The sequence below is a fragment of the Polypterus senegalus genome, chromosome 3 (genome assembly GCF_016835505.1).
Source record: "Polypterus senegalus isolate Bchr_013 chromosome 3, ASM1683550v1, whole genome shotgun sequence".
Lineage (NCBI taxonomy): Eukaryota > Metazoa > Chordata > Cladistia > Polypteriformes > Polypteridae > Polypterus > Polypterus senegalus.
The window spans coordinates 54,414,066-54,441,993 of NC_053156.1; the positions used below are offsets into that span (position 1 = coordinate 54,414,066).

Here is a 27,928-nt window from a genome sequence, read left to right on the forward strand (position 1 = left end):
CTGAGAGCTACATTGTTTATTTATTCTCTAAAAAGTGATTCTTGATAGTAAGCACTAAATAACAGTACATTTAGTGATACTTCCTCTTTTGCTATTTGTTTATTGTGTGCTACATTTTGAAATTTCAAGTATCTTCACCACTGGGCTTTGCTCACTCTACACCCATGCCAAACACCTCTGGAATGCCTGGAACAGCTGTTATTTTTTTAACAAGGAATTCAGAAGATGTCATTACAAAAGAGGAGGTGCTATCTTTAAGAGCTACTCCATACCGCTCAAACTAGTGCTGAAGTCTAACTTGAATGCGGTAGCAGTGAGGGGAAATGACACAAATGCGGTATAAAACAGAAAAGCTAAGGGTTTAGAAGCAACTCTGGAGATGGTGTGCAGATTAAGCAGAAATTGTTAAAGTGTGGTCTGCCTATATGAGCGAGGGAGGGTAATAGAAAGGCAGAGTGGGAGAAAGGGCGGGGCTAAATTGGGGGCGGGGTTACACCTGCTAAACTGTGTGCACGTGGCCACTCGTGAGCGCGCACAGGCTCCTCTTCTCTCTACCTGGTGGAGGTGGGTGTGAAGAGAGATTGAGTCAGACATTGAAAGGGAGGGGGTGACCATAACATTTTTGTCCCTGTTGCGCTTACCGTAGCTGCAAACAATCCAGGAAGACGCTTAAGGACTGTGTGAGGCATCGAGCGTTGGAGGAGAAAAAAAAAAATCGTTTTCACCGAAACGAAAAGAAATTTGGAACTGGAAGTGTGAGGATCTTATCCAACCGAAGGTTGTGCTCGTTTTCACTCTGCACAGCCGAGTAGATCTGTCGAGGAGAGGCAAGAAAAATAATGGGAGGTGGGGGCGAAAGTTAAAAAGAGCGAAGCCGCAGTCCGGGTCTAGTAGGCGCCGAGCTGCTTACCTCCTCTTGCCGGCCTCACTCGAGGTCGGGGCTGCGGGGGGTGAAGACGACTCGGCTGCGGCAAGCTTTAGCTGCGGGACTTGTTTCTGTTTGCAGGACTGCTTTGAAATTTTCCCACGCCCTAATTTTGGATGACTGTACTATTTAAGATATTTTAAAGATGTCGGATACCGCCCCAGCCCGCTGCTTAGATGATATCGACTTGGCTGCTTTAAGGGTAAGTGGTTTTAAGAGGTGTTTACATGCGAGCTAGTAAGTGCGTGTGTGGGTGGGACTGTCGGTTTTTGCCTTTTTTTTTTTTTAATGGAAACTTGCGGGATTCCTCGCTGTGATTTGCGAAGGGTGCATGCAGCCAACATACGGAGATAGCCTAGGGAAGAAGAGGAACGTCCCTGGAAGCAGCCGGTCTCCTGAGTTTGGCCTTCAGTGAAGCCACCAGCTCTGACGGCGTTTAAGCTGCTGCCCCCGATTCCAAGCCGAGAGCCTCGCCGCTCCGCCTCACGTGACCTCGCGGTGTTTATCGGCTTCAAGCCGTGCAGCTCGCAGTGTTTCCGCCGTTTGAAGGAGTGGAGGGGCTCTCTGGCATACCTACGGGGTCGCTACTAAAATGTGCCATTATTGTGCTATCGACAGATTCAATTTTTCAACAATTCGGACAATTTTATTCATTTTATGTGACACAGGTGCCTGGTCATCGGAGAAGCCAAACAGTCTGCTGGAGTTCGGTTGCCACTGACTCTGTTAACTGTAACCTTTCACTAATTGAAATTCTGATTTTTGGGCTGGTTTGCAGTTTCTCTCTCGGAAAGCATCAAAGGACAGGACAGGTTGTTCATTTCAAGTGCACCCACGCCTCGAATACCCTCCCCACCTCCTCTTTTCAGGAGTTGCAGTGCAGAGTGACAGTAACAACCCCCCATAAATGTAATCGTAATCAAAATGCGAGAGAATGTGTTGCGCACGAAACGCAGCTGATTCGCCATTAATACAAATGATAGCAATGTCGAGTACTCAGCTGTTTGTTAGCAGTGAGATCATCTATAGCTGTTAACTCTTTCAGGGGACAAATGTTCAGTTGTCATCTTAAAAAAAAAAATTCTGCGCATGAAATGCCAAATTGCTCCCGCTGTATCTATCAAACCTAAAAAAAGTTGATCGAGTAGACCCCATCAGTACGTAAATTTATAACCCCACATTTTCATTGTTAGTATACTGTCAATCACAATTTTATATAAGCATGCTGAAAGTAGATTAGCGACCCGGTTTAGGGGAGTGCATGACCATTAAAGTCACATTTATTTTGGGTAATATTTAGTTTTTTTTTATCGTTTAGGTCCATTTGGGCTCTAATTGTGATTGTTTGTATGCATATGCATAGAGAGACATTAATGTTATGGTGTTGGATTTTATGTTGTATAGATTGACTCTACATGGATTCTGAAAATTTTCACACTTATTTGGCTGTCAGCTTTATCTAAGGCGACTCAACATCTGACAGATGCAACTGGTTACATTTGCTTTGCTTTTTCCAGTTGCTGCACAGGCAGGTGAAGTGACATTCCTATGTTCAGACAGTGTTAGTGGTGGGATTTGAACCCACAATCGGTGTGTTTGAAGTCTAAAGCCGTTTTTGTTGCCTCATAGAAGAGAGCAGAAAACTTTCCAGTGTCACCTTAACATAATTTATGTAATTTGCAGTTCAAGTTTGAGAGAAACTCAGGCATGGAATCTCTTTTGCTTTAATTGTATTGCAAGTAGAAACAAGAATCCTGTTTTGAGAGTGCAGCTGGTGGTGGGTGGCATTGAAAGTATAAAGAACAATGTACTGTTGAATTATTATTTTTTTTTTTTGAGTAAACTGAAGTAGGTTAATGTAAATTTGAAAGTTTTGACATAAAGTCCAAGAGTACAAAACAAATTGAGTGTTCAGTGTTAATATAGATATTCTAATCAGTGGAGCATTCTGAAGAAACCAAGTAGAAATATTTCCAGATTTGAGTTCAGATTGCCTTTAGTGTCCTGAAGGTGGAAGCAAAAGTTAACAATGTGCATTATGCATGTGATTATTTTTAAAAGAACAGTGAAAGATTGTTGATCTTGCAATTGTTTTTAAATGATGGATTTGCTTTAAGTCATAAATTATGCTTGTATTTTGTGAGGACAATTCTAAAGTTCAGTTTTCAACTTGGTACCTCATACGACAGGACCTGACCAATTTATGGATGTGATTTTCATTTGGACCTGCTCTGAAATTTGGGTTTCCTCAGTCTTGGAGAACCATTTTGCTTACAAGTCGCATCATGTCCTGTTGCTGTGCCATTTGTTCCATAAAGGAATGTACTTTTTTTTTTTTTTTTCCTGTCGTGAATTCCACATTCCACCATTAGGCACCATGCTGTGAGGCCTATTAGCACCACTTGTCTTGGTTGTGGCACATGTGCCTTCACCTGTCTGCCTTAAGTATCTGTTTGGGTGTTGCTTGTCTTGAATGTTTCTTTGCTTCATAGAAACCTTGCACCATTTGTCCAAAATTATCCTGCTAAGTTTAGATTTGGTACTCGTTGATTTAGGACTTTTTGCACTTGTCTGCTTTTTCTGGGAGGTTGTAATGTAATGGCATATGGAGCTTAATTGGTCATGATTTTGATCCATTGTTGGTTATTGTCAAACATAGCTTTGTCACCATCTTCACAGTTACACAATGTCTGTACTCCCACTCACTGTACACATAAGCAGCTTGAGAGAACAGGTGTGACGTATCGTGCCTTTACTTACAAAGCAGCAGTTGATTGTGCCCGTAATGTGATTCCTTTTTGTATAATGCTTTGTTTCTGGTTCATGGCGTTTTACATTTTAGATACTCTTGCTTTTAAGTAAGTTTGGCTTATTTACATTTAACAGTAATGATTGAGGAAGGAGGAGTAAATGGTAGTGAACCTTATTTATAAATTGACACTGTAAAAACAAACAGGACAGAGGTAGTGGCATTTGATTTGTTCTGGAGAGTAGAATCATTCAGTAAGTGGTTTAAAGGTGATTGATAGAAGTCCTAGAAACCTGTTTGTACCAACTTTTTTTTTAATTAATCTGAACATTACTTATTTGGAAGCTTGGAATCAAGGATATTGATTATAAAATAATTACATAATTGTCAAACTCACTTAATTCAGTTCAGTGTGATGGGTGGCCGTAGCCTATCCTGATAGTATCCTGTACAAGGTAGCAGTTAACCATGTGTGCTGTGCTGGACGAATGAAGGGTATTCATAGGTGTACTTCTCTACACACCATGGTCAAGCATGAAATTCAAACTTCGGTAGCAACACTAACCATTTTGACATCATTCTGTGCAGGTGGCTTACAGTGCATGTCAAAAAGTATACACACTTCTATTAAATTTCAGTTTTGTTAATATAATGGCTCTTATATTGTGTGTGTCAGGAGGCTTTGTTTTTTTGAGTTTCTATAAAGGTTTTTATTTTCCTTTGGCAACAAAAAGTATTATTTCTAAAGTTATGTCAGATATTTTCATCTTCAATAGGATTTTAAGTAATGTGCAGTAATGTAAGTGAAAAGCAAATGGGACCTTTTCATTGGTAGTTGGTGTTAGGACTCATTTCGTCATATGTAATAGATGACTTTTGAATGGAACTCTTAGGACTAATTTTTTCTATGTGGACCAAAAATTGAGAATCGAATGCTTCATGTTAAAATATGTATTTAATTTATATATAACTGAATTTGGGTTAATAACCTGTTCATTACTCTCTGTAGTATAACTTTTGCATGGAAACCAATAAACTTAGTTATGTTTTTGCAGAAAACAATTGTTTGTTAAAAGACCTGTTAAATCAGATTAGCAAAACCCATGAGCATTGTTCGCTTCACAATAGATGCAGTTCAGGTGGTAATAAATTGTCAAATCTTTTTTTCCTTACTTAAATTTATTTCAGTTGAAACTAGATTTCCATTTCATGTGAGAGTAACCCCAGTGAGCATTCTTTATTTACCTTACAACTTCAAACACTGAGCACTATTAATTCAACTAGCTATTTTGCACGTTACCCATTTATTTTGAGCAGGATTTATGAGATGTCTCCACAAAGTAATTTATCTATGTAATTCAGAGGGTAAAACATGTTGTAAACCATATCTAAGTTGGAAAAAATATGCAGTATTGTTTTACCTTTGCATAAATTGAAAACCAGAAGGGTGATAGAATTAGTCGATCATTTCCCCAGAATCTATACTGAATATTCAAGATTGTTTGCTGTGCTCTTTGTATAAAAGGCTGTCATTGTGAACAGAATTCCATTTAATGACTATGAAGGAATTCTGTTTAATGACCATAAATGAAGTGTATCACACATTCGTTAAGTCATGTCATTCTTATTATGAATGTTGAGTAAAGACTGTCAAGATGCTAGCCTGTCTATTATATGAGAAACTAATTTGTAATGAAAATTCAGAATTTAGTGATGCAGTTGGTACAAAAGTTGCCAGGTCAGGTTGAGGAACATGCACTGATACAGCACATTGCTGCACCCACCACATGCCGAAACGGCTCGGGAACCTGGTTGGGAGCCCCCCAGGCAGACACACGGTCCAGTTACACTGTCCAGAAATTGCCATCTATCTGCTGTAGCCAGGTGTTACCTGGGCATTCCCTTGGCCTGCTCAAGCTGCTCAGGTCTTCAACAGTGAGGATCCTGCAAGCCGGATCACCCTCAGGGAATCGCGTCACATGGTTGTAGTGTCATAACTGACGCTCTCTCACAATGCAGGGAATGTGTCTCATTTGGGACTCCATGAGCATCCACTCATACAACACAAAGTCAAACCAGCAGTACTGAAGGATTCTCTGAAGAGACACAGTACCGAAGGAGTCAAGTCTTCATCTTGGGTCACTGGATAGCGTTCATATGTCACAACCATATAGCAAAACGGGAAGCACCAGAACTCTAGTGCCACTTGCCCCTTTTCAACGACCTCATGATAACCCCCATTCCCCCCGCTCTCCCAGTCCATCTACTGACTTCATAGGAAGAGGCACTAGTCTCTTGAGAGCCCCTATCGGAGCCTCCATAGACTCTGCGAACATCACAGCATCATCAGCAAAGTCAAGTTCAGTGAATCTCTCTTCACCAGCAAATGTCCCACAGCCGCTAAACCCTACCACCCAGCCCAACACCCAGTTCTAGCAAGCATTGAACAGCAAGAACACACACCTGACGAACCCCACAATCAACTGGGGAAAAATGTGGTGGTTCTGCCTCCACTCTGCACAGCACTCGCAGTACCATTGTACAGGCCAGCCATAATATCCAGCAACTTTAAAGGGAGCCTATGAAGTTTCAGGATCTCTTACAGGGCAGTTCAATCAACCGAGTCGAACCCTTTACCAAAATTGACAAAGGCTGCAAATAAATTCTGACCAATTTTCTTGCAATTAGAATATGAGAGAGTGCTTCCTTCTGTTGGTTTTTCCAAGATCAATTTAGATTTGTTAAAAATAACACATTGCTGTCAAAGTTTTGAATCTAATAAGTATACAACTTCCATAACCCACCCTCTCTTTCTGCTGTAGAGATTATCCTTATCTGTATATTGTAGCTCTAATTGGAAATGGAATGCATATTTAGATCAACTGCAGTTTTTCATTTAGATTTTCAGGTAATGAATGCCAGTCAAGGGTTGTATTTTTTTTTTTTTTCCTTAGTTTGTGCAGCATCTAAAATCTATCCATATGTGACTGGGATCAGCTATTTTAGTTCATATGTTTTGTGAATGCCCTCTGCTTTAAACTTACTATAATTTAAATATTTGTGTGCTTAGCAGATAGTCTTGTTCTCAGTAGTCCTGTGCCAATACAGAGCTAACTTTCTCACTGTGGTAACACATGTCCTTTTTAGGTAAATCTGCTTACTACTTGGCAAAATGTAAATGAAGAATCAGAGCAACCTGCATTAAAATGTTAATTTAAAAAATGAACACTTTTTAACATTTTAACAAATCAAAGGAGATTCACTTCCTAAGTTTTAGTGCTGTTCTAAAAAGTGTTTTTGGTACAATTGCCTTGATAAAAAGATGCTGCCTTTTTAGGGTCTTTGGCGAAGAATAACAAAAAAGAATGATCTTGAAGATTAAGATTATTTCAAAATGTAACTTCTCCAGTTTGACTTCATACCCAATAGTAAAGGAGAGCCAAATAACTTAAGGGGCTATTTGCTGGTGTTACTTCAAAAAATTAATTTCTCAAATGCAAGCAATTTGTGGACATATTTATAGGCTGCTGTTGGTGGTGCAATGATTTAAACTATGTAAACCAAAATTTTAACTGTTTAAATGAAAATCATATTGTAAATAAAAAGAATTTGCTTAACGAGTCTGTTTAAAGAAAAACATTTTAAATGCAACACTACCTTGCTTGCAACACCCCACCAGATAATGTCTATGTAATCATCTGCTATTGTTTTATGTATTTATTTTTATTTGATAGGTTATGGATTTTGCAGATAACTAATCAGTTTATCCCTTAATTCAAAGTAATTCTTAATCTTCTTCTGGCACAGTTTATAGAAACATCTAATGGGATATTGCTGCTTATTTGTCATTTATGACATCTTATTCTGCTCTGGTAACACTTATTTTGCTCGGATAAATCTGAAACCCAACTACCATACCACAATGGGAAAAGGATGGCCTATTTAACTTAAAATTAGAATAAATTAAATTCTATTTTTTTAGGAACAGTTCTCAGTCCTTTAAAATTTGTCAGGAATTTTTACTGTTTTTGTCAGTTAACAGGGCAATGCTGTACTATTGCTAATGTTTTTGATATTTAAGGTTTTGAGTAATTGTATCATCCTTTTTTACTCTCCTCCCCTTCTTTGGTCTCCAAAGATTATCTGACCTTAAGTTGTTGCTTGTGCTATTTTATAAAGAATTTACAAAAAATCAGAAAATAAAAATTATAGTTGTTAAGAAGTTAAAGCAAATGAATGCTAGAATATGAAAATCCTACAAACAATTGACAAGCTTAAGTACTGTCAGTGTTCATAGCCCCACAGTATTGAGATGATTGAAACAGTCTTTTAAATTTAATCAGACTTCTTTTCTTTTTCATACACCTGCGCTCATGATACAACAGATTTTTCTTTTTGAAAGTGTTTACAAAACAATTAAAACAGATTGACACTGTTGTGGATGTAGGTATGTACATTGTTTGCAAGAAAACAAATATGGCCCCAGTCTGTGTTTGTTCCTTTAAATGCTTAATGCACAGATACCTTTTAGTGTATGCATGTGTGTATATTTAAAAAAAAAAAAAAATTACCCATCTCTGCAGTCAGCCTATCACATGAGCAACCTCTGCAGAGTTGCCAGAAGTTGAGGACGTCTGGCATTTTGGGTTATTTGTTCTAAGGGCACAATAGCCATTTAGACCATAGAGTAAAGCAATGTGCCTCTCCCATCTCCACCTGTTTTTCTTTTTCTCTGGATGCACACTAACCTATTTCAATGGATTGCCCAGCTTAGTTTAATACAAATTAAGTACAGTTATTACTGGCAGATGGTGTGGTGCAGTTAATAAGAGATTACTAAAGCTTCTTACTTAAACATGTGGGCTTTCATTTAAGCAAACATTTAAGATGATGTTCTTTGTAGCATTGCTGATAATTATCATGCACCATTTGTGAGTTTCTTTATTACTTGAATTAATATCATGCATTGCCTGTACCTTTTCACAGATGGTGCACCACAGTCATCAGCACTGCAGCACGATTTCCCTTGTCACATGTTGTCCAAAAGATTGACACATTTTTTTATAGGAATGTGATGTCAACTGTGTTTAGTTTATATTTGAGTTATTGTAAAACTGAATTGCAGTACTTGAATTTTTTTTATGTCAATAGTACCTTGCACAGTATATTTATTTTGTTAATTCTTATTAAAAGAATTGATATAATGGATATTGGGCAAAAAAGACAATTTTAAATATTTGTGGCTAAATCACATTCATTTTGGTATTGTAGTTTGGATCAGGACAGTTAATACTTCAAAGAAGCAAATGCCATGCTTGCACATGTAATACTGAAGACATTTTCTGTAAGTGTATGGAACTGCAACAGTTAAATGTTTATTAGAGGCAACATGAAAGCTTTTATTTAACAACCTCAAGGAATGCTAAAACTTTTGTGAAATATATTGGCCTTTCTGCCAACATTGACCGTAATACATTTTTAGCCAATTAGTAGAATACACTTTTGCATAATAGGGCTTAAAATGTTTTGGTGAATGTATTTATGTGAAGGCAAAATTGTATCTGATATGTGGTTGAACTTTGGAAGACGATCTCAACAAAGCCATACACCACATCCATAAGTAAGACTTTTTGTGTGCTTTGAGTTTAAACACCTCATTAAACTGCTTCCAAAGACTGTAAGGCAAGTTGATTTTTCTGGTGAAATAAATGTGATTTTAATTAAATTTTTGATTTAACAAGCCCTTGTTTATTTAAATAATTGTCTACTTATGCTATGCTGTTTCAGTTAACCACATGGCAATAGTGGTAATTTTACTCTGAATTTTGAAATTTTAGTTTGCTCATGACATTATATTAATTTAAGTTGGTGTTTGTAGCAATTTAGGTTTTGCTTTAGTTTTTTTTTTTTTTTTTAAAGTTAAAAAATATCACTATTGCACTTTTCTGAACGTAATAAATGTTTAGTCGGTTCAAAAGTGTGGGTTTTGTTGTAAATAACACAGCAAAAAAATCTTTTTGATAGTTCATGTTGTCAGCATTCCATTTAAGTAGCAATTGTCTTTTTTTTATTTAAAGTAAATGCGTAAATGTTTAAAATTTTAAAATTAAGGTAGTTTATATAAGATTGTAAGTAAATGACTTATTTTAAGTCTGTCAACATAGTTATCATATATAAATAGTTATGACTTAACCAGGAGGCATTGGAACAAACAAATTTCAATTAGCATATTGGATCTGTGTACACATCAAGCTGGAGTTACTGTGTTTGAATGCCAGTGTCTTTAAATGTAAACCTACAATACACCTGGGCATATCTGTCCATCTTTCTACCGCTTATAAACCTGTGACTGACAGCGGCACTTCTCCAACTTGTATCAAAAGTGTGTATGTATTTTTGGTTGTATTTTTAAATTGTATGTACACATTTCTATTGTTTAGCTTTTGTAAACAGAGTCTTCATGACATCACTGTATTTTTAGAAGCAGTGGACAGGTGACTGCATGTGCATGTTTACTAATGGATAGGCCTGTAAAAGTGAAAAGCACGCAAAGATGCATGAACATGAGGAGATCTATGTTAACCACATAATCACACCGTTGTCTGCCTGTTCCAAATAAGAAGGAACAACTGTATTCCATGGGGCACAAATATCTTCATAACAGGTGATCTACATTATGGGCAGATGAATTTCAAATGTTTTAGTGTCTTCCTTGTGTTTTGATATGTAGTTGCACCATATTCAGCCCTTCGTTCATTATTCTGGCACAAATAGAACCAGTCTCGTGTTAAAAATTTGCTAGTTGAATACACGCCTGCTGCGCCATATACTTAGGAGTATTTTTATGTGCGTCTCCAAGTCTGATGTCATCTTCACCGCACATCCTTTACTCCCAGGATGCATGTGTGATGTGTTTAAACCGGCCTCTATGCGACTTGCAGGGAGAGCCCTTACCACCACATGCTAATGGCATAGCTGTTCAACAATTTAAAAAATGGCCTTTTGCATTTATTGCAATATAATTAGTTTAATGTTTTCCAAGATTTAATTTGCCACTGGCAAACTAAGTAGAAATGATAATCGCCAAAACCTATTGTTGATCTCATTTGTGATCTATTTAATTGCACCTTTTGATTTAATATTTTTGTGGTATCTGGAGTCATATGTCATATATACGTGTGTGTGTGTGGTGTGTTTGTTTTTAATTTCGAAGCATCAGTTGGAAACTACCATACTGATTATCCTCATAATAAAAACTTCTCTTATGTCGCCACTTAATCTTTGAAGTCTATATCTTTACTAGAACTTTGAATTGATAGTGACTTATCAATTTAATTTGATTCTCAACTTGTACCTGACAATATTCGATGCAATTCAAAATAGCATCTGTGCCTTTTTCAAAAAAAGGTATTTTTTTGTTAAGCCTGCTTCCATAAACTAATCCTCAATTGACTGCAGTAAAAGGGTTTTCAAGCGGAGGTGCCACAGAAGCCCTTCTGTGGTTGACGTATTTAAAAATTGTAGCCACAATTTAAAGAGAGTCTTCACCTCATGTAGTGGGTTTTTTTTTTTTATATAAACCTCCTTAGTGTTTGACCTGAATGTCACTTGGGCTGTATAGATGCGTTAGACCCAAGGTTTATTCAGCAGCGTTAGTGCCGAGTTTTGCTTGTGAAATGATATAGGCATGTCTTGTGTAGGCGACAGGCCTGAGTGATACCCAGGTGGCGATGCAGACGTCTTCTCCTAAGATCATAATGGCATCTCGTAAGAAACTTTTTCAGAAGGCTAGGTGTTGCATGCTCTCATTCAACATACATCTTATACTAGAAGATTTATCACCTGCTAGGTTCCTGAAAATTGATTTTTCAATGTGATGATTCAAAAAATTAAACTGACATGAAAGGATCAATAAAAATCACTATCGATTTACTCTAATGGCTCAAATCCTTACATGTTTCTGCTTTTTTTTTTTTTTAATTTCTTTAGTTCATACTCTGCAGTCCTGGAATTGGACTAGTGGGACTTCTCTGGATAGTTGTAGCAGTACTATGTGTGTTTGTAATATTTAGACTAAAAAAGCAAAATGTCAGTTTGCTTTCAACTAGTATGTAAGATTATCCATGATGTGTCCCATTTCTTAAAAATCCAGCAAATGAGGGAGCTTGGTTTGAACTTTGAGTTTGTACATTGCCAGTAAAAAGAATACTATTAAAGGATAGTAATGTAATGAACTACAGATTTTCAAAAAGCAGCTTTATATGCAATTACATGAAGCCATACATTGCCAAGTTAACTTGTAACAACAAATGGTTGACTATTGGTTTGCATCAATATGCATTTCTTTACATCTGCTGTATTTCTGTCCCATGTTGTTGAAGAGAGTCTTGGAAAGGTGTCGGGAGATTTGTAAAATACCATCAGTCTTTTAGGTTTGATCATGGGTGTAACATTCTTTAGTTTTCCCACATGTCCTTGGTGTAATAGCACACATGTATGAAAAACAGCACTGTCAAGCTTTTTAGAGACTGATTCTGTAAAACGCATAACATCACATTGCATTAATTTATATGTACTGTAGTTTATTTTTAAAGTGACACTGATGTGAATATCCAGATATGTAATGTCATCAGATGTTCTGATCAGACCAAACTCCTCAACAGAAATGAGTTTACTTTTTGGTTGTGAAATGTGCAATATATGTTTGTGTATTAATATGTATGTATTTAAAAAAATGATTACTATTCAAAGACATAACTTTAAAATGTGCTTTACGCCACTCAAGTGTAAACACACTGATCTGCGTTGTTTTTATTCAAATAGTGCACTGCCACAGACCCCTAATTTACTTCACTACATACACATGTTCAGAACTGTACTTGGGCATTAAAGTGGTTTGATTATAGCTTGCCACTGCTACTTTTTCAGCTGCTTTAAAGACCACCTCTCTCACTCTATTTTATTTTATGTTTTGTAAATTTTGAGAATTTTTTATATAAAAAAAAAAACTCTAACCTATCCCAAATTGCACCTTGCCTCCCATTAGTTTTACAGTAGTCATGCAGTAGGTACTCTGTTGGTATCATACTGTACTCCCCTCAGTGCTTTTTCAGCACTAAATTGGACACACTGTGTATGGTAATGACTGAGCCTTAATTGGAGCCCTAATTGTGAAACAAGATTTATCAAGTGAGAGTCTAAATCTCAATTTCTAAAGCGTGCTTTGTAGAATACCTCCCGGGTCCATTTGTAATGATTTGTTTATTACTCGGTTGTCTGCCATTTCACATGGTTTGGTTTCATTTACAGTCCTTTAAATTAGAATGTAAAACATTTCCTGTATAATACAAATCATACATTTTGGTATTTAATTGTTAATGTATATTTTTCTTAACAGCCTAAAACCAAGGCATTAAACTGCTATTTATTCAGGAAAATTGTTTTTCCATGTCTCCTAAATGAAATTATTAGAAAAGTATCTATGCCCTTTGACTGTTTTATTTTCTAATGAAAGCAGATTTGGAAATAAATATTGAAAGATGTAATAGCCCATGAATTATTTTGAAATGCAGTAAATGCCAACATTAAGCATTTTTAACACCAGTGGCAACAAAAAGATCTTGTTAAGATCAAGTTATACCTTATACATACTGAAGAAAGAATATGAAACTAAAACTAAAGCATAGTAGATGCGGCATTCGAATATAGTAATTATCAGGACAAAAGTGGGAAGGGCAAAATCCCAGAAGAAAATTCCTTCTCCTAAACCTCCGGTGTGTTGTGTACTTAATGGCAGCAAGAGGCGATTATATTAACCATTGTCATGTAAATCTGTTACAAATGCTGCTTTTTGTAAATAGGCAATACGCAGAGCTCTTTGTGACGTGATGTACTGTATCCATGACAATCTACTCTTGTAAGCCAGGAGTCTTTCATTGATGCGGACATCATGGTCCGGAATGTAAATGCTCTAAAAGTGTACTATAATGGCCTGGTAGATCTCCCAAATTTTCTTCAGTTTGGGTGCTGGGTGGGTATTCTCATCAAAGTGTTCATTCTTGGTCAAAGTGCAGATATTTCATAATTAGTGAAAAACCTACACTCAGATATAGTTTCTCCAACATGCTGGTCCAGCTGTCAGTGTTTTTTCGCTTCTAATGGTTACACAAGATGCATCTGTACAGTTTGCCTGAGGAACATTTGGGACTAACGCTTTTAGCATGGTTTTCGTAGGCCGAGTTATTCTTGGGTCTAACACTAACTAACAAGTTTAAACAGTAACTGTTTACGTTTTAGTAACAAATTAGCAAAAATGTAGCCATAAGTGGCCCAAATGTGCATATAATTAATGAAAAAATCTCAATATAATAATTGCAGCTTAATTATGAAAAAGTAAGGGGTGGTCAAAAAAATGAAATATAAGAAAAAATAAATATAGTTGGCAGTGAATTTTGCTTTAGTAAAATACAAGCTGCTTGCAGCAGCAAAAAAGTGTGGCTAAAACCACCCCCCCTCCCCCACACACACACATTGTACACGCCAGTGTCTACCTATTACTATCGCTACTGTACATGGTATACTGTGAGATATGCACATAGAAACAACTCTCCCTTTTGCTAGCATGTACTGTTTTTCCCCAGCAATCATGTGTCATGCCACATTTTGAAATCCGTGTCGGTTACATATCTTAAGCTTTAATAGTGTTTTGTAGCTTTTTCTCTTTTTTTTTTTTTATTATTAAACTACTATACATTATTATGGCCAGTAAACGTGTGTGGTGTTGGAATTGTCACAAAGATTTAAATTAAATGTTTACAAAATTGCAAAAGTGCTTCAAGTATTGCTTCAATTTATGGAGTAGAAGAACAACAGTGAACAATATGAAGCATAATGGCGGCCAAACTGAAAAATGTATTGAAAATGGAAACCACAGACCATAATGTTACTCTGTGTTATTATTAATGTTCCTCTGCGTTGTAATTTAAATTGTTATATTATGTTTTGTTTTTTAATTTAAAGGATAAAATAAAGGTCTGAATTCCTTAAAGCAGCATTTCTTGCCATTTGTCAAATTGCTTCCCTGGTTACTTTTTCCCCTGTTTATTATACGTCTTTAACATTAAAATCTAAAATATCAATTGTGTCTCATTCTCTGATAAAACAAGCTTTCATTTGCTGCTGTTTGTTTACACTGTAGGAAGTTTACTGCAAAAGGAAAAAAAGACACACACTGGGTTAACTACCGTAAAACTTGCTATAAAGGAGCACTACAACTTAATTACCATAAAGCTTATTAAAATGGGGCAGAAAATATTGTTTTTTGTGATCAGCCTTTTTACCAATCACAGTCTTCCCAACCCCAGATTGACGGCTAATCCGAGCATCCCTAATTATTACAGTAAAAATGCAAAATCATATAAATGTAAAGACTTTTAATGATTGCTCTGTCGGGATGTTTTTTTTTTTAATTAAAATTTAAAAAATCTTGGCATATATTGCATATTTTAATCATAAACTTAAAGACAGTACACTGCCTAAACGGTCCAACTCATTTTCAAACACATCAGGCCAGTGGGAGCTATATTAGCCTTGCAGTACTGTTGTTTTTATTTTTTCCCCTTCATCTGGACAGGGCAGTTTTTGAATGTGGTGTTACCAACACATCAGATCAACTTACAGAGTTATACCTCATCTGTCACGGACTACATTAACAAATGCATTTATAATGTAACTGTCTCAGACCATCAGAAGATGTGCAAATCAAAATCTGTGGGTGACATTGGAGGCATGTGCCTTGTTAAAAGCCCAATAAGGTTGCTTTTAGATCAGGTGATGATTTAGCCCTCAGGGCTGCCCTTCCTATCCTATCTCTGTTAAGTCAGATTCTGGGAAGACAATCGACAGCCACTATTGGGACACCAGAGACACAAAGTCGTATGTGGTAGGTAATCCAGGCCATTCCAGATTATAAGATCACAACGTTCGTCTGCAGTGGTGATGCATTCCTTCTAGATGTTCCAAATAAGTTCTATGTGTGATTTGATGCTTTGAACTACATACCTGTAAGGAAGTCCATCCCTCCTCAGAAAGAAGTACTATGCTTGTTCACTGTTGACGTGAGAAGAACTTTGTAGAATGTAAACCCTTGCAGAGCTACTGGACCAGACAACATACCTTGCCGAATGCTTGGCGAATGTGCCAACATGTTGAAGGATATCTTTACAAACATGTTCTATATTTTCTTGGGGCAAGCATTCATCCCAAAGCACTATAAAACCACTACCATCATATCTGTGCCAAAGAAGTCCCCTGTCTGTTGCTTCAGTAACTATTGCCCTATAACTCTCACATCTGTTCTTTGAGAGGGAGCCTTTGGACTACTCATCCAGACTTCCCACATCACATGACCCTATCCAGTTTGCCTATTGCCTGAACTGTTCCAATGAAAATGCCATATCATCTACTCTTCATCTGGTCTTGTCCCATCTGGACAAAAGAGACACTTGTACAAGAATACATTTCATTCTCTTCAGTTCATCTGTCAAGTCCATCATTCCTCACAAACTTATAAAGAAGTTGGGTCTGCTAGGCTACTACACTCCAGGACTGCACTCTCAGACCACTTCTGTTCACTCAACTGACTCACAATTGCACAGCTGCCTACTGCTCTAACACCAAGTTTGCGGATGACACAACAGTGGTGGGGCTTATCAGCAATGAGGATGAGTCGGCTTATAGAAATGAGATACAGTGCATTTGTCTTAACTCTTCCAGGGCAGATGTCGATTTTTGTTGAAATTCAGGGATAGTGGATGGTAATCAGCTGTAAACATTCGCAAAACTTACCATTAAGTTTTAGTTCGACTCTCTCTTTGCTAGAAGGAAAGTTAGCTTTGTTGATCTGCACTTGATTCCTTGCGCATGTATGAGTAGCACAGAGCAAACAACTTCTAAAATAGCATCATCATCTGATGAGAGACCAAAGCAAATGTGCTAAGCAAAATACATCATAGATTACGTTTTGTGTATTATCACTAAATCGGACTCTGATTTTGATGCAAATGATTTGGAGATGAAGAACGAAAACAAAAGTGAGGTACCAGTATCAGCTGATCGGTCCCCAGCTGATCGTGGTGCTGGACATGTGCATGTAGCTGATGCACCTACAGCAACCTTCACCTGGGAGGACCACCCCTTACAATGACAAGAGGTACCAACCAGATTGGGTAACACTGACTGCCATCACTGCCAACCTTACATGTGAATACAGCCAGGTAGCCGGCCCTCCATGCATTTCTGCTGGTTATCAAGCTAGCACCACACAACCGCTGCTGTCTGAGATGTCATACAGGCGTCCACATCAGACACAGCAGCAGACTTTTTATAAGTTAGTTAATGTATGAAACCATTGCTTTGTGTGCTTTTCAGAAAACCAGTTTTTTTTTTTGGAAAAAAAAATTCAACCTTCAGAGTTAATGTGAACAAGATTAAAGAGATGATTGTTGATTTAAGGAAGGCCCTTGCAGTCTAAACATCACTGCAGATCGAGTGTTCTGCTTTGGAATTGGTCAAGAGATCACCAAATATTTTGGTTGTGCATTTTACAGTTGACCTTCGTTCAGTTAACACCATCTCCATAGCCAAGAAGGTACAGCAACTTCTCAATTTCTTTTGGCAGCTGAAGAAGGCAAGCCTACCTCCTGCATTCTCTCCGCATTCTGCGGGGGCACTATTGAAACCGTTTGGACCAGCCGGATCACTTTCTGGTTTGGGAATTGCAGTGTCTCTGACCATAACAGTGTGTATTCACTTACCTATTTATAGTATAGTACAGTTCTTTACCTATTTTGCATTTGTCCTGGTTTTATGTATGTTGCACCTTGGTCCTCGGGAACATTCTTTTGTGCCACTGTGTGCTACAATACTGTGTATGGATGGTTTGACAATAAAGCCACTTCGCTTGACTAGATGGACAAAAATTTCTTCAGAAGTAGTAGCTACTGAAGAATGAATTAAATTATCTGACAAAGTATGAACAAATGGTTGGGAGAGATAGTAACCAATAGGAGACCGGAGATGATTTTGAGGCCAGAATGACCAGGTCAAAGTGGGTAATTTAGCCAGATCATCTTGAAGTATCCCTTCTCTTTTTGATATATGTCTAGGGATCGTTTTATGACCACAAAGAGTAAGGACCTTGGTTTTATGTCTTGTCTTAAAGATGGCAATTTTTGTAGAATAGACTCTCCATCGCTGCGTTGGGGTATTTTTTTTTTATCCACACACAGACCACAGGGCAAGCATGCACTGATGGCTTCACCAACACTACTTCCAGCAGCAACCAAAACTTTTTCTGAATAGTCTCGCATCCAAATACTGGCCTTGCCCAAACATGCTTAGCTTCAGGTGGATAACCTGTTCTGAAATGCAAGTGGTATGGCTGCTGGCTGCATTATGAAGTCCTTAAACAGCAGATGTACAAATCCTTTTCTTATGTGCATATTTGTAAACATTTCTGTGTTGCAAATCTGTATAGTGCAGCAATTTTCTGTGTTGCATCCGTTCCTGCAACAGAACAAATAGTTGCGAGACCTTGCATTAAAAAATCTCTCACTTAGGTTTGAAACATTAAAAAAAAATGTCTGACAACACCCTTGTAGAATGCTGTCTTGCATATGTATATTTAACTCTTTCAGGAACATTTTTTTTTTCTGTTCTGGCCCAAGACTGAATATTTTTCCAAAAAACTAAATTTTCTGAAAAGTGCACAAAGTAATGGCTTCACACATAAATCAACCAAAAATTATGTTCCGTGATCCTCTACACGATGTGAATTCACAAGCCTATTACACAGCATAGCCCTGCAAGGTATGGTAACGTTTAGAAGCAGTCAGTGGCGTGCATTGCCACATTACACTGCTTGCAGTATGTGTTAAACTGGTGCTGTTGTTTCAGGCATCTGTTGTTGCATATTGTGGCCCCTATGGCAGCTGATAGTGACCTTCCTCGATCAGCTGCCTTTGTGCACCCTGCATTAGCCATGTTCGTGTAGCCAGCAGCAACTGAGCATCCGGTGGTGACAGTGGTCACAGTATGTAGCAACAGGTGTCTGAAGCAGCAGCACCAGTGTAACACATAATGGAAGCAGCATTCTGCTAGAAAATAGAGCTCCACTATACTTTAACAGGAGGGTTATTGTTGACGTTTACTGTTAATTATTGCACTCTACTCTCGGATGTTGACATCTCCCTAAATTCTATGTGTTGCTATAAGTCAATACCCACCCTGAAAGAGTTAAATGCGCTTTTTTTTTTTTTGTCTTTCTCTGATTGCTTTTATTGTTTTAAGATAGCAATTTTCAAGTATTTTTCTAAAAAGTTATCTTAAATTATCTCCTATAAATATGACTCTTTGTAAAGTGAACAGATTGTATGGCCACGTGTAATTCTTGTCCAGTCCAAAGTTGTATGAAATATTTGTGAATGCATTTTAGGTTTAATTTACAGTTTTCCATTTTAATTGATTTATAGTTGTACCTTCTTTGTTTGATAAAATTGCAAATATATTGGTAGGAATGTGCCTTTTAAGGTCAACATTGTGGCATACTTGTTTTCATCTTCATGCCTAGTTGTTATTCATCTGTAATAAATGTATGGAATTTTCTCCTGCATCCCGAAAACTTGCAAGTTAGGTTTCTTGGTGAGCTAGTTTGCCCTGTAATACCTTGGACAGTATCTAAGGTTAATGCCTTGCATCTCCTGCAGCCAGGAAAGGCACCAGGTGTTCTGAATACGAGTGGATTATTACTGTAACTCCTGTTTTATCTCTTTTTAATTGTTACAATATGCACTATTTTATAGATTTTCTACACTTCCCTCTTTAGATGCTGTCGTTCACTGTACTGCTATAAACATTACAATATTTCCAATGCACTGAACAACTAACTAATATTCAGCTAGGGAACTATTACAAAGACACTTGGTGGCTAGTCCTGAACTTGCTAAGCATGCCTGAATACAGTGCTGTTGAGATACTGCATAAGGTTCACTGTGATTTACCAGTTCTTTTTTTCTTATATTAACTTTAGTGTGTGATATACTGTATTTTGGTAGTTTGTGGCGTGACCAGTTTTGATTATTGAAAGTAGAATGCTTAGTGCAGCTTCAGGTTTCCCAAATTATCTAGTCAGGCTAAAGCACATTGCAAGTTTTTTTTTTTTTTTGTTTAATTTATTTCCCTAGGTGATCACTGCTAATAACTGTGAAAAATATGATTACTACAACAAGCATAATCTATTGACAAGTAACTGCATGTTTACCATTGTGGTGGTGTTAACAAAACTGATCATGTGAATATTTCTGAATAGTTGTATTGATGTGCCAAGTTTTATGTATTCTTCTTAAAGGAAGGTGCTTTTTTTGTAAAATTGAAATGAAATAAAATTGTTGTAAGCAGAGCTGTAAAAAGTGCTCAAATTATACTTGAGAAGTCAAAAGTACTTTGCCAAATTTCATTGAAGTAAGAAGTATTCCAGTTGAAAATTCTTGGGTAAAAGTATCTGCTTTCGAAAGTACTCGCTTACCAAAAGTAAAAACATTTTATATCAATGAGAATTGCAAGGCTTTGTATAGGGGACATAATGCATTTAGTTTATACAACACACCCTCAATATTTTTTCTTCAGAAATGCTGCTGCTTCTTCTTTCGGCTGCTGCCATTAAGGGTCACCACAGCGGATCATCTTCCATATCTTTCTGTCCTCTGCATCTTGTTCTGTTACACCCATCACCTGCATGTCCTATCTCACCACATCCATAAACCTTCTCTTAGGCCTTCCTCTTTTTCTCTTCCCTGGAAGCTCTATCCTTAGCATCCTTCTCCCAATATACTCAGCATCTCTCTTCTGCAATGTCCAAACCAATGCAATCTTGCCTCTCTGACTTTGTCTTCCAACTGTCCAACTTTTGAGCCGACCCCCTAATGTACTCATTTCTAATCCTGTTCGTCCTTGTCATACCCAATGCAAATCGTAGCATCTGTAACTCTACTACCTCCAGCTCTGTCTCCTGCTTTCTGGTCAGTGCCACAGTCTCCAACCCATATAACATAGCTTGTCTCACTACCGTCCTGTAGACCTTCCCTTTCACTCTTGCTGATACCCGTCTGTCAAAAATTATTCCTAACAATCTTCTCCACCCATTCCACCCTGCCTGCACTCTCTTTTTCACCTCTCTTCCACAATCCCCATTACTCTGTATTGTTGATCCCAAGTATTTAAACTCACCTTTGCCAACTGTACTTCCTGCATCCTCACCATTCTACTGACCTCCCTCTCATTTACACACATGTATTCTGTCTTGTTTCTACTGACCTTCATTCCTCTGCTCTCCAGAGCATATCTCCACTTCTCCAGGGTCTCTTCAACCTGCTCCCTACTATCACTACATCACAATGTCATCCGCAAACATCCTAGTCCACGGGGACTTCTGTCTAATCTCATTTGTCAACCTGTCCATCACCATTGCAAATGAGAGAGGGCTCGGAGCTGATCCCTGATATAATCCCATCTCCACGCTGAATGCATCCGTCGCTCCTACCGCAGACCTCACCACTGTCACACTTCCCTCGTACATATCCTGTACAACTCTTACGTACTTCTCTGCCACTCCCGTCTTCCTCATACAATACCACAGCTCCTCTCGAGGCACCCTGTCATATGCTTTCTCCAAGTCCACAAAGATGCAATGCAACTCCTTCCGACCTTCTCTAAACTTCTTCATCAACATCCTCATAGCAAACATTGCATCTGTGCAGCTCTTCCTTGGCATGAAACCATACTGCTGCTCACGAATCATCACCTCATTTCTTCACCTAGCTTCCACTACTCATTCCCATAACTTCATGCTATGGCTCATCAATTTTATTACCCTGTAGTTACTGCAGTCCTGCACATCCCCCTTATTCTTGAATATCGCCATCAGTACACTTTTTCTCCAATCCCCAGGCCTCCTCACACTTTCCAAGATTCCATTAAACAAGCTAGTTAAAAACTCCACTGCCATCTCTCCTAAACACCTCCATTCTTCCATGGGTATGTCATCTGGACCAACAGCCTTTCCATTTTTCTTCTTACTTATAGTTGTCCTTACTTCCTCCTTGCTAATCCGTTGCACTTCCTGATTTGCTATCTCCACATCATCCAACCTCTTCTCTCTTGTTCATTCATCTGCCTCTCAAAGTACTCTTTCCATTTGCTCAACACACCCTCCTCGCTTGTGAGTATGTTTCCATCTTTATTCTTTATCACTCTAACCTGTTGCACATCTTTCCCAGCTCGGTCTCTCTGTCTAGCCAGTCAGTACAGGTCCTTTTCTCCCTCTTTAGTGTCCAACATCTCATACAACTCATCATACGCCTTTTCCTTCTCCTTCCTCTCTCTTCACCTTGCACCTTATCTCCTTGTACTCTTGTCTACTTTCTGCATCTCTCTGACTTTCCCACTTCTTCTTTGCCATCTTCTTCCTCTGTATACTCTCCTGTATTTCCTTATTCCACCACCAGGTTTCCTTTTCCTCCTTCCTCTTTCCAGATGTCACTCCAAGCACCCTTCTTGCTGTCACCCTTACTACATCTGCTGTAGTTTCCCAGCTGTCTGGTAACTCTTCACTGCCACCCAGTGCCTGTCTCGCCTCCTCCCTAAACTCAACCTTGCAATCTTCCTTTTTCAACTTCCACCATTTGATCCTTGGCTCTTCCCTCACTCTCTTCCTCTTCCTGATCTCCAACGTCATCTTACAAACCACAATCCTATGCTGCCTAACTACACTTTCCCCTGCCACCACTTTGCAGTCTTCAATCTCCTTCAGATCAGTTCTTCTGAATAGGATGTAATCTACCTGTGTGCATCTTCCTCCACTCTTGTACGTCACCCTATGTTCCTCCCTCTTCTTAAAATACGTATTCACCACAGCCATGTCCATCCTTTTGACAAAATGCACTATCCTCTGACCTTCTTCATTCCTCTCCTTGACACCATACCTACCCATCACCACCTCATCTCCACTGTTTCCTTCACCAATATGCCCATTGAAATCCGCTCCTATCACCACTTTCTGACCCTTGGGTACACTGTTCATCACTTCATCTAACTCACTCCAAAAATCTTTTTTCTCATCCATTGCACACCCAACTTGCGGTGCGTATGCACTCACAACATTCATCATCACACCGCCAATTTCCAGCTTCATAGTCATTACTCTGCCTGAAACTCTTTTCACCTCCAAAACACTCTTTGACATACTGTTCCTTCAGAATAACTCCTACTCCATTTCTCCTCCCATCCACACTATGATAGAACAATTTAAATCCATCTCCCTTACTTACTCCCCTTCCATTTAGTCTCTTTCATGCACACCATATCAACAGATAAAATATATCTACTAACTCTCTCCCCTTACCAGTCATACTGCCAACATTCAAAGTTCCTACCCTCCGTTCGACTCTCTTTACTTTCCTCCTCTCCTTCTGCCTCCGGACACGTCTTTCCCCCTCTTCTTCTCCTTCTTATTCTTCGGCCAACAGTAGCCCAGTTTCTGCCAGCACCCTTTTGGCTCGACTGATCCGGTATGGAAATTTGTATTGTTGTCCGCATATTGATTTGGCAAAATTTTACACTGGATGCCCTTCCTGACATAACCCTCCCCATTTATCCGGACTTGGGACCGGCATGAAGAAATACACTGGTTTGTGTCTCCCCTGTGGCTGGGTTATTTTTCCTTCAGAAATGCACTACAGAATAATAAATCATGCAAATGCAGTCATGACTTTGACTGTGGTTATGTACTGATCAATGTCATGATGATGACCTGAAATGTGGTAATAGTGAGTGTGAATATGACCTACAGTGAGCCTCTCCAATTGTAATATCTGGCAGCAGTAGGTGAGGTACCTCTACTCCAGAGAGAAGAATAAAAATACAAGAAAAAATTAAATTTAAATAAATATAAATATGAATAGAGCAATTTCAGAAGATTTCTTAGAAGAAAGCTGAAGTTTTCTTTGTTCAATTTGGTACCTAAATTTATCTTTACATGAGTGCTTCAGCAGGTAATTTTAAACTGTAGAATTGACCACAATTAAACTTGGGGCATATTAACTGTCCAGCATAATCAGGTGTGTGCCGGTTGGTTGGTTGTTTCATATTCATATTTTATTGCACTACTATAGACAATCTGAGGCTTCCATTTTAAAATCTATTAACTTAGTTTGGTATTTAATTTTGCATGAGGCATTCCACTTGTTTCTTCCTATATACTGTAAATGTAAGTGGGTGAAATATTTGTTCAGCTCACTTGCTATTTCCTTCTCTTTTGCTACGATTTCTTCACTTGTGTCTCTAAGGTTTCTTAAATTCTTTCTTTTTTTGTATTTCTCTTGATGTTTTGAATGCTGTTTTTAACTTGCATTAATAATACACTAATTCAAAATGCAGATCTATCTTTTAGATATGAAAGATGACACAAAATAAAATGCTGTATATGTATGCATGATACTAGGCAGGTGCAGGGATTTCTTTCTGAAGCACCAATCCCGAGGAATGTAAATCCACTGAAATACTGGAATAACTGGAGTCGGTTTCCTACCATTGCCAAAGTAGCATGCAAGTTCCTGTCGGCCTCCTGTGCTAGCATGGACAGCAAGAGATTATTCAGTTTGGCTTCTAATGTAATCAACAAAAAGAGAAACGGAATTTCCTGCGACAAGGCAGTGGTGCTCTTGTTTAAGAAAAACCTCCCCATCATGCTTAAATAGAAATGAATGATAAGCCTCCAGAAAAAAGTTATTTATTTCTTTACCGCTGTATGCTTTTCTGATTTTTAAAGTTATGGATTGGTTAGATTTATTCCATCAAAAAGAAAGAAAAATTGCATTACGTGGTATTTAATACTGTAGACTGTAAAACAAAGGATCAGATAGCCAGCCAAATGTGGTTGAGCAGAAGTCATTTTAATGGTTGTAAATCTGCCAAAGTTGTTATTCTTAAGTGATATTGCTTATTTCATTGTCATTGTACATTTTACCATTTTTTTTCAGTTTTAATTTTTTTGTTTGATGAATTTGTTGTATTTCTTCCATCAAAAAGAAAGAGCAAAGTGTTATTTAAAGTCACAACCTGCAAAACTGTTTCCCATATAACCAACAGGTAGCCAGCCAAATGTGGCAGATATTATTTGTTTTTAATGATTGAATGTGGTGTGCAAAATTGTTATACAAATAAATGTTAACTTTGTCTGTAATTCTTGTCCAGACAGATCAAGTCTCATTTTCCTCTGTTTCTTATATATATCGGCATCAGCAGATAAGTACAGTACATAGCCATTATTGGATATTGGCATTGGCCCAAAATCCCATATCGGTGCATCCATAACAAAAATACATATCTTTGTTTGATACCCCTTTTGTTTAAATAGGAAGGGAGAGAAAGACCTTTGTTTCACTCCCTTCACCTTGTGCAGGCCCATAGATCTCTCTGGAACATAGAATCTGATTTCTCTAGTTAACCAGCAACTTTTACAGCCAGGCTCGCTCTATTTTCAGTAATTGGGTTTGTAAGAATTTGCCACAATAGCTTGTACATACAGATATTCTTTGCACAATAAATAACTTGTGGTTCCAAGATATTTTTGCTGTAAAATCTTGTTGGCACAATATTAAAAAGACACTGCTTTTTGTGACTTCAGGGGCTCCTTTATAAGACAGTTTTAAGAAGAGGACAAAACACTTAAATTCATCTTCAAATTTTAAGAAAAAAATTTGAAAGATGAGTTTTCTTTTGTTACTGTTTTCAAATATGTCTGTGGGGAAAGTGTACATTCGGTTTTCATGTTTCAACAGTAAGCAGAAAACATGGGAATGACCTACCAAATTAGAAGTGGAATGCATGTATTTGCACTTTTATTTCTGATTGACATATAGCATTCTATTAGCTGTGTCTGAGCAATGCTAAACTATAACCTAAGTTGACAACACACCTGCTAGGTGTCTGTTATGAATTTCTAATAGAATACTTTTTACTATTAAACTATTTGACGTAAAATGTAGAGGGGGTAAAAGTAGTCCTAAATTAAAAGTAAAAATAGCTGAAGAATGTACTTTAATAAAGTAACAAAGTAGGTACACTTATTTACACATTTTATGAAACCATATTTATTGAATATTTGATCTCTTTACTTCTGTAAAGGTGGAGTGGTGGTTCTGAGGCTAGTGATCTCCTTCAAATCCCCTAAATACCAGAAGTGGCTCTACACTGATGGGCCCTTCAGCAAGGCCCTTAACCTGCAATTGCTTCATCCTGGGAGTGACATTAATCCGTATCCAGCCCTGCAAGCAGGTCCTCCAACTTGCAAGGACAACTTGGGGTTTGGGGCAGGATTGGCACTCTTGCCACTGTGTTTATATAAAAAAACACTCGCTGTTCCAGTGTGTTGCTTAGGTGTCACCTGCTGCACTTGAGTCCCAGTCCAGGTGCTTTGTCATGTAGTGCTACCTAACTTAAATTTTTATAAATTATTGGTTAGTTGAATCCTGTTTTTAATCAACTGCTAATTCAAAAATGTTTAAGTTTACAGAAAAAGTGAGTATTGCATACATGAATACAGATCAAAGCAGCTAAAGTGACATTTCTTTGTACATCAAGCATTAAGTAATAAGATTTAGTGTAGGTTTTGTCACATGTGTAATGATAGGGTAAAACTTGAAGTTGACTGTGATTCATGGATAAAGTCATCTGCTAAATAAATTAATGACCCCACAGTCTTTTTGAGGTGCTTCCAAGTTCATGTGGGCTCCATATACAGAGCAAAATACAGCTGAACAACAAAATGTCATTGGATTTTTGAAGAAAAAATGTAATAGAAACAAGGCAGGCTAAGCCCAATGGTGTTTAAAAAAAAAAAAAAATAAATAAATAAATAAAAAAGCTGAAAGAACTGACTTAAGAGATGGGGGAGATACCTCTGGAACATTCTAAGCCTCATTCAGTTGCACTAGAAAGATCTTACCATGATGAGATAGAAGAGTTCTATAACCAACCATTTTAGGCTTTTAACCTCCTTCGTGTTAGACCTGAACATCACTCAGGCAATGGTATAGATGCGTCTCGCGTTTTACCCAAGGTTTTTTTCAGGCTGTTAAAGTGCCAGAAGTGTTAGACTTTGAGCTTTACCAGGGGAATGTTGTAGGCAGGTCTTTTCCTATTCTCATATTGGTGTCTCGAAAGAAACTCCTCTCATCAGCAGTGAATCTGGCAGTCTGCAGGCAGTGAAAATGAAATGGTCAGTGAAATCGAAAGTGACACTCGCATTACACACACGTGCAGTGTGCTGTTCATCATTATTATTATTTTTTGTATGATACTATCCACACTTATGACTTTGAACTTTTAGTGCTTTGCTTATTTTACAGTAGAAAAGATGAGTTTTAATAATGTCATTTTTCAAGCCAAAAGTGCAATGCTTTTTACGTTTTTGAGAAAAAATGTAATGCTAAAGATATTAATCAAATATCACAAAAAGACGTTACTGTGATACATGCAAAAATTGGGGTGGATGATTATTCTAATTAGAGGGTACAGTATTTGTGGACCATACTGTAATACTGAGAATGATTTTTGAAGTCTGACCTTTGGCTCCCACAAGGTGGACATGGTACAATGTAGAGGGAGGATATTGCAGCCATGTTGACTATATTCACAATGTCCTTCTGGTTACGTGTCGAGATGCTCGCCAGGCTACAGTTCAAAGTAGTCCAGTTAGACTTTAAAGTTGGGGATATACTTAACGCTACGCAACTTGTGTGCTTGCAAATGTTGCTTGTTGCTACACAGTGTACTGTCTATACAGTGTTCTTTGTTAATCTGGAGCTTTCCAGCAGGTGGCAGTGAGAGACATCACAGTGAGAACATGTCCGATTCAACTGTGTTGCAAGTCGAGGGAATAAAGATGTTAAAAATAAAAATGTTCCTTTCTGATTCTGTTGCAAAGGTGCATGGACAACAAAAATGAAAATCCTTGCCTAAACTTTTTGCTAGTACTGCAACTCATTTATGCATCACATTAATTTCTGAAGAAGTGTTTGGAGGACACATCAAAAGAATGCTGGGAACTTGTGGCAGCCATGAGGTGTGTGCGTAAGCATTCTGAGTATGAAGTATAAACGTGGCTTAAGACAGAAACGTTTGCATCACTGTTCGTGCTT

The 27,928-nt window shown here is 37.8% G+C and overlaps 1 protein-coding gene across 4 annotated transcripts in view; it reads left to right on the forward strand.

Annotated features, from left to right (window-relative positions):
- The first annotated feature begins 534 nt into the window (after positions 1-534).
- The window catches only part of mink1 (misshapen-like kinase 1), a 232,261-nt gene continuing 204,867 nt past the window's right edge, over positions 535-27,928 (forward strand). For all 4 annotated transcript variants that reach the window (XM_039747227.1, XM_039747228.1, XM_039747229.1 and 1 more), the window contains exon 1: positions 535-1,127. In XM_039747227.1, the coding sequence (XP_039603161.1) occupies positions 1,071-1,127 (57 nt within the window). In that variant the 5' untranslated portion in view covers positions 535-1,070. The remainder of the gene's footprint in view (positions 1,128-27,928) is intronic.